General features: G+C 52.6%; 1 protein-coding gene across 4 annotated transcripts in view; it reads left to right on the top strand.

Annotated features, from left to right (window-relative positions):
- The window catches only part of ADARB1 (adenosine deaminase RNA specific B1), a 130,927-nt gene extending 111,903 nt beyond the window's left edge, over window positions 1–19,024 (top strand). For 3 of the 4 annotated variants that reach the window (XM_082719857.1, XM_082719856.1, XM_082719858.1), the window contains 2 exons: window positions 14,510–14,644; window positions 15,540–19,024. In XM_082719857.1, the coding sequence (XP_082575983.1) occupies window positions 14,510–14,644; window positions 15,540–15,925 (521 nt within the window). In that variant the 3' untranslated portion in view covers window positions 15,926–19,024. Of the gene's footprint in view, window positions 1–14,509; window positions 14,689–15,539 lie in introns of all 4 variants that reach the window. The other variant, XM_082719859.1, reaches the window with a different exon arrangement.
- Window positions 19,025–19,872: the final 848 nt, after the last annotated feature.

The raw sequence follows: 19,872 nt of genomic DNA, 5'->3' as shown, positions 1-19,872 counted from the left end.
CCCACCCGTCTGCCCCCGAGTCTGAGCTTCTGTGCCGGCCCGGGCTGCCCTCCAGGTGCACACAGCGACCTCGGGAAGAAAGGCCCATGGTCTGAACCTTCCCAAGGCCCTGGGGTCGTGGCCGGCTGCGCCATCAGCGTGGACGCAGGGCGTGACCATTGGCAACGCCAGGAGTGAGTAGGTTCCCGTGAATCCAGTCCATGGGGGCCTCTGGGACGCGGGGCAGAAAGAAAGCAGGGGCGCTGCTGGCCTGCTGGGTGAGACGTGCGCACCTTCGCCGGTGGAAAGCCACGTCCCCATTCACCGTGGTCGGAGGAACCCACGTCTGCCTTTCGCCCAGAGCACAAGAGAGGGCCCGTGTGACAGGTGGCGGGTGAGGACAGTGTTTTCCAGGCAGAAGCAGGTGCAAGGGGCTGGAACGGCCTCGGCCAGAGTTTCCGGACGGGAGCTCAGTCCCTGGTAGCAGCAAGTGCTCACGTTGGATGACCCCAGGGCCTACAGGGAACCCGGTGACGGCAGCTTCTGCTGGGAGGCCACCGAGACAACCTGCCCGTGTCTTCTAAACTCTTAAGTCCTGTGGACGTGGTCTGCAGAGTCCGGTGAGGATCCTGCCTGTGCCCCGGGTCTGTGTGACGGGCTCTCGCCCAGCCCCGGCCGCCGGCGTCATGCTCGTCTCTCGGCTAGAGCGCCTGGGCTCTTCCCCGGGGTCAGTGCTTAAAACCCCAAGGCCCGGTTCCAAGAAGAAGTGTTGTTTGGCCAGAGGTGCTGGTGTGAAGGGATGTGGCCAGGGTCAGTGGCCACCCAGGAAGACGAGGCGGTGCCCAGGCCAGGAGGAGCCTGAGCTTCACTGCCCCGTGGCTTCATTCACTTCCCTGTCGGCTCAGGAGTCACCTTCCTTAACAAAAATCAGAACGACCATCTCGCAGGTGCTCTGCTGCCAGCCGAAACGTCTGCAGACACAGGCCGAGGCTTGGGGGCATTGCTGCGGGAGGCCACATGCTCGGTGTCTGTACGGACGCCTTCGCAGGTCGTGGGCTGTTTGCAGAACAGAGGCCACCTCCACCGAGATCGTAAACTCTACATTTTTCTGGTCAACCAGCAAGTGGGAAACAGTTTCTGTAACGGGAACCCCTCATGGCCCTAAATATCTGTCACCAACCGTTCCATCCAGACGTCAGTTCTGAGGCCCTATCAGTGTGTGAGGAACCGTAGACAGCGGTCTGAGGAAGGGAGCGCGGCCGCACCCCTGCCCCCAGAGCTCTCAGCGGCTCACGGTGTGAGTCGTCAGGCCGGCTCCCAGTCTGTAGCTTGGCTCTGAGAGTTCGGATTCAGCACACCTCATTCACAGCGGCGGGCGGCGGGGGGGCGCCCATTACCAGCCGAGCTGCTCCTGCTTTCATTGGTTTCTGCACCACGGCCCATGATTGACTCATTACCCTAGTTCTCGCTCCGTGGCCCCAGAAAGAGAAGCTCCTCATTAGTGTCTGTCCCCACGGTGGTGTTGGCCCCGGGGACTCATAGACATACATACACTCTTGTGACCATTTGAGAGCTTTTCCGCCCCAGAAAAGGCATATGGTTTGCATTGAACCTTCAGGCTAGCTATTGCTTTTTGCCTTTTCTCCATTCTTGCTAAAGATGGCACTTTATTTAGCTGAAAATATAAAAACAAGTTGTACTTTAAAGTCTTATTTTTCTCAGTTAACTCTAGTTTTAATATGTGAAATGTTGTAATTCTAAGGTTTAAGTATCATTAAAAATAATCCTTTATTTTGATCTTATTGTAAACAAGTAATGGAATTCTAAAGGAAGATAATATAAGCATTATCCATTTATTCGTGAAAGATTCAATTCCATTATGGTAGAGATTCCCCACCAATTGTTCCTAAACAGGTCCCCACCTCCACTCAGGACCCCCAGGAGACCCTCCCTGATTCTGTCTACTTGAAAGGCCGTGCCCTTTGATGAGCTCAGTGGCCTGGAGGAACCTGCATGCCAGGCGGGTGCCAGAGAGAGGACAGGTGTGCTAGTGACCCTGTCAAAGACCCAGGGACCCTGGCAGAACTCCAGAGGATAAGGTATGGGTTCCTGATAACAGAGACTCGGTAAAATGAGAAAAAGGTCGTATCAGGACTATGTCTAACTCCTAACGGTGCCTTGATGTCCCATAGTCTTGCGACATCTGTAGGGAAAGGCCACCTGTTTCCTCAGCGGGAGTCTCACCCGTGGTGGGGCTGCTCTGTAAGTGGTTAGTGTCCCCTGACCATCCCGGCAGCCAAGCAGTGACTGGGCTGGACCTCTGGAGTCCTGGTCTCGAAGGTGATGTGGGTCCCGGCTGGACGCGGCTTCCCTCCAGGCTCTCCGTCCGGTCACACACACAGGCAGGAAACAGTCTCCGGTTTATGTAACAGGTGGAAGAAACCACGCCGGCCACCCAAAGTAATCAACCGGAATTTTTATTCACAAACATGAATGAATAGCCATGATCATTTGAGGAAAATAAACCGCACAAACGTGAATGTTCTGTAGGAGAAAATCGAACAACAGGAGAAACAGTCCTAACTCCGGGCATAAAAGAGAATACAAAGAGCCAACCTTGGGCGCCGACACCGAGCACCCTGTGAGTGTGGAAAGCCGGTGTCCGTCTGAAGGTCTAGAAGGCATCCAACAGATGCACCAGTTACGTGTGTCATAGGCAGTGTTCTGGGTTGGGACGAGGAGCGAGCAGAACAAAACTCGCCCCCAGACTGTCATTCTTGTGAGCAGAGGAAGGTACGTCACGTGTGTCTCTGGAAATCGGAGCAGGAAAGCATTAAATGTAAAGAGTGAGGAGATGTGGGGAGCTGTCCCTCTGGCGGCATTTCGGAAACAGAAAGCAGAGGAGGAGATGACAGAAGAAAAGTGGGGGTGCTGAAGAAACGCACGAGTACCGCAATGGAAAGAACGCGCTGGGTCGTGAGCAGAATTAATTTTTAAAAATCCATTCCTAGCACATCCTTACAAATTTCAGACCAGCAGAGAGATAAAGAGAAGGTGCTGAAAGCTTCCAAATTAACGAGAGTGAGTATCCGGTTTATGTAACACTTACCAGGGACACGGGAAGCCAGCGCTGACGAGAAAATGGTTTTTGTGGAATTTCTTATTTAACCAAATATTAAGCATTAGGACAAAGTGATAATTTTCAGATATTCAAGGGTTCAGAGGGTTTCTTTCCAATATATATATTTGTTTGAGGAAAAAAAAAGTAAAGATACGCTAGCAAAATGAAAAAGGCATCTAAGAAAGAGAGAAATGTGAAATCCAAGAAAGAATACTTTGTAAATCTAAGAATACAGTGAAATAGATAAGTTGTCAGCAAGACTGGATTGTAACAGTTCCACGTTAGAATGGAGAATCATATCAGAGAACTCTAAAAAGAATGTTTTCTTCCGGAAAAAGTGAATGCATTTTAACATAGCCTAAGAAACTACCGTAAGTATCGTAAATGGTCTTCGCAATAATGTGAAAGTGAATGTTTCTCCGTGAACAGTAAAAAAAAAGGAGAATGGCAGCTCCAGGAAACCCAAAAAGCTCTTCGGCAAGGAGGGGTGAACCGCGGTGCTGCGGTGGCGGTGTCATTGTCCCGTTGAGTCGCCCCAGGCACCCAGATTAGACATTGCTTTGGTCCGGGAGGGTGTTTGCCGGGTGAAATCAGCATCTCCCCGCCGTGCGAGGACATCTTCTAGCCTCTGAGGAACAAAGAATGCACAACACAAAGTAGCACAAAGAGTGGCAGAGCGGGGAATGTACTTCCGTTTGCCCGCCTCACTGAGGGCGCCAGCGTGCGGCCTTCTCCTGCCGTCGGACCAGGGTTACCCCATCCGCCCTGGTCGTCAGGCCTCGGGGCTCAGAATGAGCACCACTGCCAGGTTCTAACCTAGCCCTGGCATGGTTTTGAGGACTTGGTGTGAGATGGGACAGAGTCCGTTCCAAGTGGATGCTTGAAATGGTCTCCTTGAAGTCGTTTGGACGTAGTAACAGGATGAACACTGTCTTCTCAAGTCTGTCACACTACTCAGCTCTGCCGGGCCTCACACAGTCACGGTCACAGGTAATTAAATCCAGACTCATTAACTGTACAGGTGGCCTCCTCTTACTGCAGACCTCAAAACTCAAAGTTAGCTCTAAAAAGTTGATATTGAAACCAAAAGTCCTCAGCCACTGGGAGGTTAGACTCTCGGCAGTAATTCTTCAATCAGAGAAGAACCCAGTCCTTAAACTGGATGCCTAGAATACACACATCAAAAATGATGAGAGAGCCACAGTTTTACTCGGCAGAATCGTGCACGGCCCCGAATGAATGAATGAAAAACAACGAGCTAAGCATTCGGCCCCGAACTGAGGAGAACTGCAGCAGAGCTGAGTGAGACGCTGACTGCGGGAGGAGGGAAGAAAATCAGACACGCAGAAAGCAAAGGGGAGGGACGGAGCAAGGAACCAGATGACAGGCCGTCAGTAAAAGTAAACGTGCTGATTTGAAAGAACCGTGAGAGAGATCTACCACCATCAGAGAAAAGTCGTAATGTCAGACAAAACAAAAGTAATGGTAGGATTCGCGGCTCCTACCGATATGGAGGCAGCCGCAGAATTTTAAAATAATTCTTTATTCAACTCTAAGACTGATAAATTTGGAAATCTCAACAGCAACAACAAAAGGACAAGTGAGTTGTAAATTGCCAAAATGTACCCCAAAGGAAATGCAGAAATCTGGCAAAGGAAATTTCCAGCAAAGACTTGGAAAATATTATCAACACATTACCTTCCGTACGTTCAGAGTTCAATCAGTCTGCCAAAAAACACATCATTCCACGTCTGTATAAACTTTCCAGGTCATAGGAAAGAACAGTTGACCTAATGCCAAAACTGGACAGAGAGGCACAAATAAAAAGAAAATCACAGGCAGCATCACCTACGACTAAAGATGCAAAACTCCTGAGTGAAATACTAGGAATCGAGTTTAGTGACAGACCCAGAAGTCGAAGTGTAGCCTGGTTTTACAGCTGTCATACCGCTCGGCTGTGAGTGGACGGCGAGGGCATCGGGATCGGTGCGTTCCAGAAGCGAGCCCGCGGGGCATGCGCGCCCCTGTCCTCTCGAGCGCGGATGCGCGGGCCGAAGGGTGGGGATTAAAGTGGCGATTCTCATCTGGAAGGAAGAATTCTTGGCGGAGGGGATGTAAGAACCTTTGTAGAGTCTTCAGGAGTTTCTGGTGGCCAAGGGCACCCCCCGCCCCCCGCACACAAACCTACCCAGTCCGGTCTCAGAGGCGGGACGCACGTGCGCTCACACTTCAAAGCTTCTTGGATAGAAGCTTCTGTCGGCTTAAGACTCTGTGGGTCGTAGCTTGATCTTTCAGGTTTGTGGAAATTTTTGAAATGTCCCGCAATGAGCAAGTGTCATTTTTTAATGAGAACAGTATTTTTTCTTTTTAAATTACCTTGCGGTGTTCTTTCTCGGCTTCACTGAAGTATGATTGGCATAAACCGTGTATTTAAAAGATACAGTTTGGTGAGTGTTGAACTCTGTTTGCCTGCAGCCCTCCCCGCAGGGAGGGTACCCAGCCCACCCCCACCCCACCCCCCGTTGCCCTTCCTGCGTCCCGCCCCCAGGCAACCATGGATCGGCACTCTGCCAGTGGAGAGTGGTTTGCATTTTCTAGGATTTTACAAAAATTGTGAGATACGTACTGTTTTGTCTGGCGTATTTCATTCAGAATGACGGTTCTCGGATTCATCCGTTTGTGGAGTTTATCAGGCTAAGTCATGATGGGTTGTGCGGACGGACCACAGCTTGTGCGTCCGTCCGACCGTTGATGACATTTGGGGTGTGTCCAGTCTTTTACTGCTACAAAGGAAGCGCCTAGAACGTTCGCTACACGCCATTGCACGGACATGCCTTGCCGCTCCTCTTCGGGGGGTACCGAGCGGTGTGAAGGGTCGGTCTGAAGACAGGTGCAGGTCGTGTTTCTCCGACGCCGTCACACCTTTCCGGAGGGGCTGTGCCCCTGCACACGCCCCCGGGGCCGTGTGAGCCTCCGTCTGTGCTCATTCTCGCCAGTGCCGCGTAAGGAGCCCCTCCGGGTTTCCGACGGGTGGAGGGGGTCTCCGTGGGCTTTTAATTTGCATTTCCCCAAGACCGAGGAAGTTGCGCGTCTCTTCGTGTGCTCTCTTGCTCTCCGTGTGTTGTCTTCAGCGGACCGTTCAAAGCTTTCCTCATTTCTTACTGAGTTGCTTAATCTCTTACCGAGTTGGAGGGTTCCTTACGTGTTCTGGATATAAGATCTTCATCAGATACATGATTTGAAAATGTTTTTCTTTCCATTCTCTTAGCCGTGGCTTTCAGAGACCAAATAATTCTAGTTTTGGTAAAATCTTATTTATCAACTTTTCTTTGTTAAGTCATGTTTTTGATGTTCCATCTAAAAACTGTGGACCTAAGTCAGTGTCACAGAGATTTTCTCCTCTGTTGTGTTCTTAGAAAATCTACAGCTCAGTGTTTCAGCTTGGGACTACCTCCCTCCTGAGCCCGTGTTCATTTGTTTAGCATATCCCCGTCAACCCGCGCCGTCTGTGGGAAAGGTCACCCTTTCCCCACTGAATTCTTTTGCATCTTTATTAAAGATCCATTTGCAAACACACATGGAGGTCTGTTTCTGGATACTAGTATCTTCCATTGATCTTTTTGTCTTTTTTTTTTTTTTTAAATCAGAGGGAGAAAATGAGCACAAGTGGCCGGCAGAGGGAGAAGCAGGCTCCCCACTGAGCTAGGAGCCCGATGTGGGCCTCAATTCCAGGATCTTAGGATCTTAGGACCTGAGCCGAAGGCAGCTGTTCAACCAGCTGAGCCACCCAGGCGCCCCTACTGTCTTTTTTTAAAAATTTAATTTAATTTAATTTAAATTCATTTCAGTTAGCATGCAGTGTATTATTAGTTCCAGAGGTAGAGGTCGGGGAGTCACCAGCGGCATGCAGCACCCAGTGCTGGTCCCATCAGTGCTCATGCCCTCCTGAAGGCCCCCCATCCCCCACCGCCCTCTGTTTCCTAGAGATAAGAGATTTGTCTTGTGGTTTGTTTCTCTCTCTGACTTCATCTTCTCTTATTTTACCCTTTTTCTCCTATGATTCTGTTTTGTTTCTTAAACCCCACATACGAGTGAGATCGTAGAATTGTCTTTCTCTGACGGACCGACTTCGCTCAGCACAGTCCCCTCCGGTTCCATCCACGCCGATGCCAAGGGCAGGACGTCTCCCTTTCTGATGGCCGAGTCACGTTCCGTCGTGTAGACGAACCCCGTCTCTCTGTCCGTGCATCTGCCGACGGACGTCCGGGCTCTTCCCGCAGTCCGGCTGTCGTGGGCGTCGCTGCTGTGAACACTGCGGGGCAGGGGCTCCTTCGGGTCATAGGTAGCGCAGTTGCTGGGTCGTAGGGTAAAGGAACCTCCAGATTGTCTGTCTGTCTTCATACCAGTATCACACTGTCATGATTACTAGTCTTGTAAGTTTTGAAATCAGGGAGAATTGGATCCCAACTTTCTACTTCCTTCTCGAAGCGGTTTTGGCTACGTGGGCCCTTTCTGCATTTCATAGCGATTTTAAAGATTTGATTTATTTGAGAGCATGAGGGAGGTGGGAAGCAGAGGGAGAGGGACAAGAGCACTTTGCTTGGTGCTGAGCGTGGAGCATGACGTGGGGCTGACATGGGGCTCGATCTCGTGACCCCGAAACCATGACCTGAGCTGAAGTCAAGACCTGGTGCTGAGTGACTGAGCCACACAGGTGCCCCCATAGCAATTTCATAACCAGTTTCTCAGCTTTACATAAAACCCCGTTTGGATTTTGATTAAGTTTGCTTTGAACATGCAGATCAGCTCAGGGAAAACTGACATCTTAAGGACTTTGAACCTTTCGGGGACGAGCACAGACGCCCTCCACTCTGTTAGCCGCTCACCATTTCTCAGCCATGCTCTGCCCTTTCTCAGTGTGCGCATCTGACACGTCTTTTGTCGGGTTCATCTTTAACTGTTTTGTTCTTTTGACGCTGCTTTAAATGTTATATTTCTGTTTCAGACTCCAGTTCATTTCTGATATAGAGAGATACTAGTTTCAATAGCTGTTTTATGAATTTCATCGAATTTTCTTTGTAGATGGCCGAGATGTGTATGTTTCAGGTCTTCCTTGTAGTCAAGATGCCCGTGAGTTCTTCCCTCCCCTGTGGCGCCCAGCTGGGCCTCCAGGAGACCGTGGAGCACGGCACCGAGCACACACGGGGTCTTGTGTGTGGTCACTGGGAGAGGGTTGGCCTCTCTCCGGTAAGCGTGGCCAGCTGTGGGGTATACAGATGCCTCTCTCCGCTTAAGGGGCCTTCGATCGCTAGTTTGCGAAGGGGTCTTTCATCAGGAATGAATGGTGGATTTTGTCAGGCATTTTTTTCTACTTTCAGTGGAGCTGATCATTTGGTTCTTTTTTAGTTTGTTAATGTTTCGTTCGGGACATGGTGACATTGAGTTATTTAACTAAACCTTGTGTTCCTGGGATAAACCTTGTGTAGTCGTTATATATTCATCTTCTGAAATGTGCTATAATTTTGCTTAGAATGTTTGTATCTCTGGTCCAGCGGCCTGTGGTGGTGTTGGTCTGTAGCTGTCTTTGAGTATCTGTCAGGTTTTTTGGCATCGAGGTAACACTGGCCCCATAAAATGAGCAGAGAACCATTTCCTCCTCTTCAGTATTCTGGAAGAACTGGTTTAGATTCGATACCCATTTTTTCTTAAACATTGGTAGAACTCACCAGTGCGAAGCCATCTTGCCTGAGGTTTTCTCTGTGAGAAGGTGTCTACGTATTCATGATCTGTAACAGGATAGATACGGCGAATTGTGTGAGTCTGTTTCTGTTTTCTTCAGTGAACTTTGGTAATCCGTGTCTCTCGGGAACATTTGTCTGTTGCTCCTAAGTTGTCAAATTTATTGGCTTGGAAGTGTTCATGACGTCCCTTTATTATTCTGGTAACACCTGAGCGTCTCCGGGGACGCCGCGCCTTTCCTTCCTGATTCCGCTGCTCCACGTCTTCTCTTTCCTCATCCGTCTACCTAGAGGTCTGTCAGTTTCATTTCCCTCTAGAGAACCAGCTTTTGGTTTTATGGGTTTTGGGGTTGGTTTGTTTTTCAGTTTTCTGGCTTTTTTTAAAAAACAATTTCTGGGTGCCTGGGTGGCTCAGTTGGTTAAGCGACTGCCATACATTCCCGTCAGGATCCTAAAGTCCCAGGATCGAGTCCCGCATCAGGCTCCCGGCTCCATGGGGAGTCGGCTTCTCCCTCTGACCTTCTCCCATCTCAAGCTCTTTCTCTCTCTCTCTCTCAAATAAATAAATAAATACATAATAATCTTAAAAAAAAAAACAATTTCTGCTCTGATCTTACTATTTTTGCTTACTTGCTTACTTTGTTATCAGTTGCTCTTTTTATTTCAGTTTTTAAGGTACTAGCTGATGCCGTTGTTTTGAGACCTTTCTTTCTTAACATTTCACAAATTTTGACATGTTGTGTTACTGCTTTCACTCCTTTTGAAACACTTTGTCCTGTGTGCTATGTAGAAGTCTGCTATTTAGTTTCAAAATACTAGGGGACTTTGCAGAGGTGATTTTGTTGTTCATTTCTAATTTAGTTTCATTTTCTAACTTAAGTCCTTTAAATTTATGTTTATTTTACAGACCAGGATGTGATGTTTGTTGGCGTTCCATGAAAACTTGAAAAGAATGTATCCCTGCTGTTTGTGAAGAGTGGTGTGTGAGTCAGTTGATTGTGTTGTGTGTGTCTTTTATGACTTTACTGATCTTCTGCTGGGTCTGTCAGTTACTGAGAGAAAAAGATGGAAAATCTCTTGACTATAATTGTGCTTTTGTGTATTTCTCAAGGTTTTTATCAGTTTTTACTTCTTGTACTTTGTAGTTCTGTAATTAGGATTGTGGGTTCCTTCTAATAAATTGGCCTCCTTTGTCATTATAAAATGATCTTTATCTCTGTTACTATTCTTCACTCAGAAACCTCTTTTGTCTGGTATTAGTAGATCCTCTCTTTTCTTTCAATTAATACTAGCATAGTGTATCTTTTAACACCCTTTGATTTTTAAATTGTTTTACATTTTTTAATATTTAAAATATGTTTCTTGTAGTCGGCATGTTTGGATCTGCTTTTTCCCTCTCCCCGACTGACAGTCTCTGCCTTTTCATTAGGGTGCTTAGAGCATTTACGTTTATTGTGATATTGATATAGTGAGGTTTAAATCTGTCATCTTGGCACTTATTTTTTATTTGTTCTATATTATCTTTGTCCCTCCCTTACTCTTTTTCTCTTTATATTAATTATGTCTTATGATTCCATTTTAACTCCTTCTTGACCTTTGGCTATACCTTTTTGTTTTGTTAATTTAGTGATTGTTTTAGGGTTTTACAGCATACATGCTTAACTTATCACAGTCTGTCCTCAAGTGATATTATAGCACTTATGTATAAGAATCTTCCATTTCTCCTCTCCTGGTGTTGCTGATATTGTTGTACATTTAACATTTGCATATGGTAACAATCCCATACTATACTGTTACTTTTGTTTCAACAGTCAATTAGCTTTTCTATTTAATTTTTTAATTTTAATCCAGTATAGTTGATAAACAGTGTTATGTTGACAACCAATTAGCTTTTAAAGAGATTTGCCACTTCTGGTGCTCTTCATTCCCCTAAGTAGACCCTCATTTCTCTCTGTTACCATGTCCCCCTGCCTGAAGGACTTCCTTTTACTTTTTTGTGGTGCGAGTCTTCTGGTGATGAATTCTTTCAGCTTCAGTGTGTCTGGAAAAGCCTTTAGTTTGCATTCCTTTTTAAAATATATATTTCTGGGCAAATATATTTTTGCTGAAATGGCAGTGTTTTCTTTTCTTCTTCTTTTAGCACTTTGAAGATGTTGCTCCCTGTCGTGCTGTGAGCACTATTTGCAGTAAGAAATCTGCCGCCTCATCTTTGTCCCTCTGTATGTGGTGCCGTTCCTCTGCCTGGGCTTGACGTTTCCTCTGCGTACCAGTGTGGAGCAGTTGGTCACGATGTGCTGGTGTCGCCTTCTGCACATTTCCCATGCTTGGGCTTCATTGAGATTCTTAGATCTGTGCGTTTACTGATCTCAGAACATTTGTCTAATTTTTTCTTCGCGTTTTCTGTACCCCCTTCTGCCTCCCCTCCTTCCGGAACTGAGTCACATGTGTGTCAGGCTGACAGACTTGTCTAACAGTGCTCTGATTTGCTGGGTTTTCTTTTTCCCCCATCTCTTTCCTGTGTGTTTCATTTTGAATAGTTTCTGTTATTGTATCCTTAAGTTCACTCATCTTTTTTCTATTCTAGATCTTTTTGTGTGGTGGTTGATGACTTCAAGTGTGTACCTAAACTCTTCATGTCTCTATGTGACCATCGGGTATGTTCTCTGACCCTTTCTGGCAGTTCTTGCCCAGTGTTGAGCAGCGTGTGTGCTCTTATCTGCCCTCTGCTGACGCTCAGGGGACCCTCTGCAGCTCTCTGGCCTCTGCACCCTCCTGGCCACCGCCCGGCCACCTTAGTTTCCCGAGCTCTCTGTTCAGGGGTCTGCCTCGGCTCCTTCTTTCCACACTGCTGCCTGGACGCTGTCGGGACCGCAGCCTGGAGCACTCATGGGGTTCACCTCATAGGTCTCCTGTCTCTCAGAAACCACTGCCCTTTCTTGCCTAATGTCCAGGGTCTTGAAGATGGTATTTGGTGTATTTTGTCTGGTTTGCTACTATGTTAGTAAGGAGGGTAAATAAATCCGGCAGCTCTTACTCCGTCTCACCCAGAAATGAAAGTCTGACCCTATATTTAAATCACAGAATGCCCATTCTTAAACACCGGTCCTTTCTGTGTTCCCCTTCCAAAATAGAGGTGTTTGCAGTGTAGCCCTGATTCTGCGCCTGGTCATCTGAGCCAGCCGGTCGTCCAGGGCTGGGTTTGGGTGGAAGTTGGAATGACATCTCCAGGTCTGGGTCTGCGTTCCCTGGACAGCAGAGACTGAGGGGAGAAGGGAAAGTGCTTTCCTCGGGAAGTGTGAGCTCCGAGCAGCAGGGTAGATGAAAGGGGCAGTCTGACGGGAAAGGTGGCTTGGGCTGCAGGAGAAGTCGCCGCACGGCTGTGCCCACAGAGGGCTGCTCCTCCCCCGCGAGCCCTGACTGGGGGCCTGTGGGCTGTGTGGCACACCAGAACTGTGCTGTCCGCGGCCCGTCTGCTGTGGCCGGCCGGGGAGCTTGTGTATGGGGACCCACAGCCCTGTGATGGAGGGCACGTGACTGGGGTGTCCGGTTGAGCCCTGCCGCATGCCGTCCCAGGGAGGCTGGCCACACACGTCGCATTTCCTGTCTCAGCAAGATCAGCATTGGTTTAAAGCCTTTAAAAAAACAGATTCTGGCCCTGTCTTCCTGATTCTTTTTGTGCTGGGATAGAGCCGTAGGCAGGCCATGTGTCTCACTGCCGATGGCCCACGGGCTGTGGTTCCCTTTAATCTGGTCGTCTCTGGCCTTTCGGGTGGATGGACTGCGGCTTCTCATGGCCCTTCGCTTACTGACAGGACGGGGTTTTATCAAAATCTAACCAAAAGCTGTGAGTGATACCCCACCCAGAACCTTTAAAATTGTGTTTAATCTCGACAAATGGAAAAAGAAGCCAGTGCCACAGGTACCAGGGGCCGCGTGAGCCGTGCGGGCTGCGGGACGGTGCCTGCGTCCGGTGCGACCGCCTGCTTCGCGAGAACGGGAGCTCGTCCCCGCGCTGAAGTTCAGGGACTGTACAAGCAAGTGGGGTTTCTTTGTAGGAAGGCAATTTTGTTGAATCGATTTGTAATTTCAGTTGATTTTCCTGTGTTTCAAGTGGCTTCTTGAACGGTGCGGTGAGTCGGCGGAGTGGTGGGCCACGCGCGGCTCCCCAGCGGTCACTGCCGCTCCGTTGCGTGGCTCCCTGTAGCGTTTCCAGGCGATCAAGTAAGAAACGTCTCTAGCCGGCATGACCTGGTTTGCCCGGTGTTTTCAACGCTTCCGTGGGACATTGCGTGTACACGCAGCCATTGCAGCCATTGCCTCCGTCAGACACCTGGCCCTGTGGCACCGACGCGTGGTCAGGAATGCTCACACACACTCTTCAGAATAGCCAAGTGCTAGAACAACAACAGAGTGAGGAATCCTCCAGTGGCCTGTCCCCCAGCAGGGTCCCGGGTGCAAAGGGGGGTGGGCAGCAGCTCTGTCGCGGGGTGTGTGACTCATCGTGAGGTGTGTGACTCACACACGCGACCTCGAGCAAAGGTGCGGCGTACGGGAGTTTGTGTGTGTGAATGGCCCCACAGAGGTAAGGCTCCCAGCGGGCAGCCCCGGCCAGCGTGCTGGGGTCAGTGCCATGACCCGCGTGGGGCAGGACCGGTTGTGAGGCAGGAGAGCCCCCAGACATGTGGGCCCTGGCCGGTGACCGGCTGCTGGGACGCTGGTGACGGGTGTGCGCCCTTTGTGAACAGTCCTGAGGCCCTGCCCTCGTGGACTATGAGAGGTCAGTGAAGAGGCCTCTAGGAAGGAGAAGCGCTCACTGCCCGGGGGCCGGCACGAGAAAGTGGCGACCACAATCCTGACTTCTTCCTTAGAAGCTGGTCACAAGGCGGCCCCCGGGGCGTTGCACGGGCTGCGGGAAGAGCTTCCCAGGCACGTGGTCGGCTCGAGCTGGCACCGGCCGTGGCCAGCCTTGCGGAGAGGAGCAAGGAGGCTGCAGGAGAGGGCCGGGGCTCCCGGCGGCCTGAGTGCCGCCACGGGAGTACGCAGCCTCCTGGCCGAGGGCTGTCGGGCGCGGCGGCCGTCCCAGACGCGGTGACTCATAAGGACTTTTCACCCGGCTCTGACACCGGGGGCTGCTTTGCCTGAAGAACTGGGGCTTCTCCACGATGAAGCTTTCCTGCGGGCCCACCTGTGGTGTCGGCTCTCTGTCCGGGGTGGGGGGGCTCACAGTGGCGCAGAGCAGAGATGGAGCGAAGGACCCGGCGTGGCAGCCCCGCGGAGCTCGCAAGAAACCGTGCTGCGCTGCTTAAGTCTGCTTCTGCGCGCCTCGGGTACATGCGTGCAAGGGGGTAGCCTGGCCGTGCCCCGCCCCTGGCGTGTGGGGCGCTCGGGGCGTGAGCGTGAGGGCCGCCCCCACCCGTACAACCTTCGGGACCGACTCAGCCCCAGAAGGGGCTCGTGCGCCCGCGCTTGGAGCTGTTGATCCCGAGGGTGCTCAGAGGTGCTGTGAGGTCCGACAGGCTCTGGTGTCTGCGGGCCTGGCCCACCTCCCGAGCACCATCAAGGCCGCTCCTGGGCGGCAGCAGGTGACACTGGGCAGGGGTGAGTGCACCTGGGCTGCACACACCGCTGGGCGCGCCCTGGGCTCCTGGTCACCCATGTCTCTCCGCTCCAGGCATCAGCAACGCGGAAGCGCGGCAGCCGGGGAAGGCGCCCAACTTTAGCGTCAACTGGACGGTGGGCGACGCGGCCATCGAGGTCATCAACGCCACGACAGGGAAGGACGAGCTGGGCCGTGCGTCCCGCCTGTGTAAGCACGCCTTGTACTGTCGCTGGATGCGTGTGCACGGCAAGGTACCGGCCCCTCCTTCCCGCAGCGCCCCCCACCCCGCAGCCGCCCCCCCGACGCCCCGCGCTGCTCGCACAGCAACTCCCCAGCCTTCCGGGGTCTTCTCCTCCAGCCTGAGCGTGTGGCCCCGGATCCCCCCAGTACAGCCTCCCCGCAGCCCCTCCCACCCCGCCCCGCACCCCCGGACGCCTCTTCCTGGTCCCACCCGGAGGAGGGGAGCCAGGGCTCCCGAAGCCCTTAGAAGGCTCTGGGCCTCTTTCCTGCTGGAGGGCAGAGTCCGTTTCCCCAGATAAATCCTCCTCTGGTCGACGGGCATTCCTGGCTCCCTCCGTCGGTCGTGGCGGGAGTTTGTTGCAAAGCAGGTGGTGCCCTCGGCATGGCCGTGTGGACAGAAGCCACCAAGTTCGGGCCCTGGCCCTACAGGGCGGGCGTCTGGGCTGGGGGACTTGCTCCGCATTTATTCTCACGATCTGCACCAGCACGAGTCAGGCGGCCGCGGGGCAGTGCCTCCCAGTCCTCCACGTGACCAGTGGCCGGTCGGTGCTGGGTTGTAAATGTCTGAAACCACTCACCTGGGAATGAGAATCAGCTCCCTGTGGGTTCAGAAGTGCCTGTTTAGAGCCTGGGGTCTGAAAACGCCCGTTTGGCCTGGAGCCTGTGTGGGGAGAGTTCACAGACCGCCCCGGGGCTCACGCTCCGCCCCCGTGATGCAGCCCTCGGAGGCAGGCGCCTTCCGGCAGGTGACGTCCCCCAGAAGCCTGCACGGGACCGAACACCAGATTTGGAATGTCTTACTGAGCTTTGGTCTCTGCTCTGGCTGCTTCCACACTTGTGCCTGTGTTTGAACTCTTCACAGGCTCCCTCCAGCCTGCTGCGCTCCAAGATCACGAAGCCCAACATGTACCACGACTCCAAGCTGGTGGCCAAGGAGTACCAGGCCGCCAAGGCGTGTCTGTTCAAAGCGTTCATCAAGGCGGGGCTGGGCGCCTGGGTGGAGAAGCCCACCGAGCAGGATCAGTTCTCTCTCACGCCCTGACCGGGGGGGGCGTGGGGCAGAGGCTGCCCGCGCCGGCGCTGTCTCCGGAGCCTCACGTCCGAACTGGGGGCAGGGGTGTGCGGACGCGGGGTGCTGGGCAGGGAGGGTGTGGGCTCCAGCGTCTCCCTCTACACCACCGTTACCCCTGGAATGACCCAGTGACCACTTTCCATTTCCGTTTACGTCTAGAAGTCGAGTTCTACTGAGTAGGGCTTCCTTAAGTTTAGGAAAATAGAAATTACTTTGTGTGAAATTTTTGAATAAATAATTTATTCAGAGTTAGGAACGTGGTTTATAAAGTAATTAGATCAAGTCACTCTTAGGCCACGTTATTTTAATTGCAGAAGAGCATTTATCTGTGGAGAAGGTGAGGAAGTCGCGGTAGGAGGAGAAGCCTCGCAGCCGAGCCGCGGGCAGGTCCCCCGGATCCCTGGGCGGGTCCTCCCAGCGCAGGAGACCCCGCAGGAGGGGCCCGGCCCTGCGCTCCCCTGCGTCCCCCACGCAGTGACGGCGTGTGCCCGGGGGGCGCATCCCAGATCCCCGGAACCTTCAGTCCCCTGGAAGCGTCTGCGCGCCTCCTGGAATCACATCCTGGAAACGTGTGTTGGTTTGCGTCTCCGTAACCAGAGATGAGGCGGGGCAGTGATCCTGGCCGTCCTCGTGAGGTTCTCGACAGTGTTTGACTTTCAGGGACGAGGAGGAAGCCGTAGGGGCCAGTGCACAAAAGTCAGCCTGAAATCCCCCTCCCTGTCTCCGAATCCCGCGGATGTGGATGACTCTCCAGACATCTTCACAGGAAGGAAATAGAATTAATTAAGTAGATAGAGTCGTTCATAGAAAATGCCAGTAAGGCGTATTTTTAAATTCTTCTTTCCAGCTTTATCAAAGACATGTTTGAGTCAGTATTCAGGCTGGAAGCTGGTGAGGCAGCGTGCCGCGGGCATCGTCCCCACCAGGGTCTGGACGTTGACGGTCACGGCAGGGAAGGGGTGCTGCTGGTGCCCGGGGTGGCCCAGGGGCGCTGCTGCACATCCCCCAGCACCACCCCCCCCCCCCGGGTGTCCCTGGGCTGAGCCAGCAGACAGTCAGGAGTGCGGGCAAGGGTCCTGGGGCACCTGGACCTGAGCTCAGAGATTTGCACCAATTGCCTTGTTGCTTCCACTCAGGATCAGACAGGAGCCCCGGAGCGTCCTGCCCCTGCTGGATCAGGGCCGTTTACACGGAAGTGGGCAGGGGCTGCTGTGGAGGCTGTAGGCAGAGCCGGGAGACCCCACCTCACCTTGCCAGACTATGAAAACGCAGAACAGGAGCAGGGCGGCCACGGTCCCCTCTGCCCGGGCCCCGCGTGCTCAGAGCAGGAGACTCGGACCAGAAGCGCCGTGCCTGCCCCTGTCGCCAGCGGTTCCTGGGGGGCGGGGGTGGGGCTGGCGTGCTGCAGGGACCCAGGGGTGTGGCTGGGCTCAGCGGCCGTGGCCTTCTCTCCGCTGTAGCAGGAAGGGTGTCAGCTGGTGTCGCCGCCCTCCCCAAGCAGGTGCCGCCGCGCACAGAACATCCGAGAGCTGCGTTTTTATTCTCTCGATAAATGGTATTTTTTCTAATGGGGATTGGGAGATGGACTTAGTTTTTAAAAAAATACGTGGATTTTGATGAAAAGGTCAGTGGAAATATATTGCATTATACATACAAACACCACCCAGTATGTCCGACCTCCTCCCGCTAACCGCTGAGGCGAGCGCGGCGTCCCCGCTCCGAGTGCGCGGCTGTCCTGTGCGCGTCCAGGCCCACAGGTGGCCGGGAGGGAGGAACGGAGCCCCGTCCGCCCGGGACCCGGCGGGAGCGGAACAGAAGCGGAGACGTGAACTCCTCCAGGCGCCGGGTCCGGAGACTCGGCCCTTGAAAGGGTCCCTTCCGAGGCTCAGGGTGCACCACCCCGTCTCCCCGGGCGTCACTTGGCATACCGTGCCCTTAGTCAGGATTCTAGAGACTTAGACAAATTGACACAGCCAAGAACTTGGGTGTTTGAGAAAAATCTTCAATTTTGAGGACATTTTGACCAGGGGGTTGGAGGGTTCTCTTCTCTTTTGTTCGCTAAGCCTATTAATTCCAGGAAGACACCGGCCACGGGCCACTATCCTGCTAGAGGAAGGCCTGAGTCACAGCAGTGTCCCCGGTGGGGCTCGTCCTGCGTCCGGGGTCAGCCCAGGCCGGGCGTGCCCTCTGCGCGGTCAGATGCCACACAGCGCAGTTCTGATTCTGAATCAGAGTGTGCTTGACTCATTTAATCAGAAACAGTTACTTTATTTTAAAACGTACAAGCCAGCATCTCACCCGGCGCTCCCTTCCCTGGGGTGTGTTTATTCCCGTGATCCCCTGCTGCCCAGCCGACGGGACCGCCGCTTTCCTTGTGACAACAGTGTTTCCCGTGCTTTGTGCCGTGACGCTGGGACGAGGCCGCTCGCAGGCAGACCCCGGGGTGGCTCAGTGAGCGCTGTGGGTGAAGGCTGCACGCCCCTCCGCTTTTTCTCAAAACACAAATATCAGATGTTTTTTTTTTATTTCTGAAACATTTTACACCAAAATACAGGGTGCACCCCAACCGTAAATTTGTTCTAGCAAGAGAAGTAACATCGGCTGGTTTTCCCATCCCTAAAGTCTACAAAGCTAGAGTCTCTCAAAAGATTCCTCGTTATCAACCCCACCTATGTAAGCGGGAAGGGCAGAGTATTTGTGACCATGCGCGTGTCCAGTGTTGTCTGTCCTTGTCCCCTGGCGTGTCCTGTGACCCCCTCTCCAGCCACGCGGCCAGTCACGTCCTTGGGGCCGGTGAGGCCAGGGTCTGGCTTGATCCAGACGCGACGCTGTCCTCTAGAGCCGCTGTGCACTCGCTCACGATGCAGGGATGAGCCCCGAGCCCCAAGAACATGTAGCTCGGCCCCGCCGTGGGCTGACGGGACATCAGGAGCCGACGCCCGTCCTTCCGGATGCCACCACCAGTGTTAAAGGCCGTCTGTGGAATGTGTGTCGAGTGAGCCTGGAAGCAGTTCGCTTCTCCAGATACTGGGCGATGTGCTTTTATTTTGTTTTATTTTAGAATTGGGACACTTTTCTATGAATGTAATTCAGCCAAGAGCCCTGTCGCTAAGACCCAGGCCCCGGTGTCCTCTGTACGTACACTGATGTATATACCACCCGTGCAACCCGCATGAGCTTGCCCTCGCACCGAGACCAGCCGGAACCAAGCATGAGACGCTGTCCTGTAGACAAAGGACTGGAGATGTTCTCAATAAAAGACACAGTGTTCCACCGCTGCCGTGTGGCTGGCTTTTCTCTCCTTCCTAGTTCTCCCCCGGTCCCTCGCAGTCTGTCTGATGAGTATGATTGGGAGGGGTGCGTAAGCACCGGCTGAGAGCCGCCCACTGGTCTTGTCCCCTGTGCGCTGCCCCAGCGCTCAGCACATTTACCCAACTCAGGACAGTTCCTCTGAGCCCCTGGGACCCGTGGGCTTCCTGAGCGCGCATCACGCCCACTCCCACATGGAAGTTGTGTAGAGGACCGTGAAACGGCGGCCCCGGGCAAGATCCCACGGGTAAGAACACTGGTAAGAAGGGAGGACGAAGTAGTCCCCGCTGACCTGCCGGGCCCTGTGAGGGCGGCATGAGCGGGAAGACCCAGCGTGGACGCCCGTGGGCCGCTGGGCGGGGGGACTGGGCGGCAGCAGGTGCAGGGAGACGGCCCAGCTGCTAAGTTACGGGGTGGGGGGGACTTGACTATTCAGGGCTCACGTTTCTGCAGGACGTTCATAATAAACCGGTGAAACCGGCTGCAGACACCGATTACCAGAGATCGGTAATTAACAAATTAGGGAGCAGGTAGTTAACGAATGCTCCAAACCCACCATTCGCTAATTGCAGTTTTACCACCGTTTGCATTTAGTGCTAAAGAAATGCCGACGCTTTCCGTACACGCGTACGTGCGGCAGCCCCGTCCCCTGTGAATGACGGAGGATTTGGCGTGATTTTAATTCAGTTTTACTTTTTAAAGCTTACCCATTTGTCTGATGTTCCTACAATTCAGAGAAAAATAACCAGGAAAATGTTTTTAAAAGTAAAAATCCCCACACAAATAAAACGCACTGTTGCCAAATAATTTTGCA

Source organism: Mustela nivalis, assembly GCF_964662115.1.
Source record: "Mustela nivalis genome assembly, chromosome: 1".
In the NCBI taxonomy this organism is placed as follows: Eukaryota; Metazoa; Chordata; class Mammalia; order Carnivora; family Mustelidae; genus Mustela; species Mustela nivalis.
This window is presented reverse-complemented; position numbering and strand designations above follow the sequence as displayed.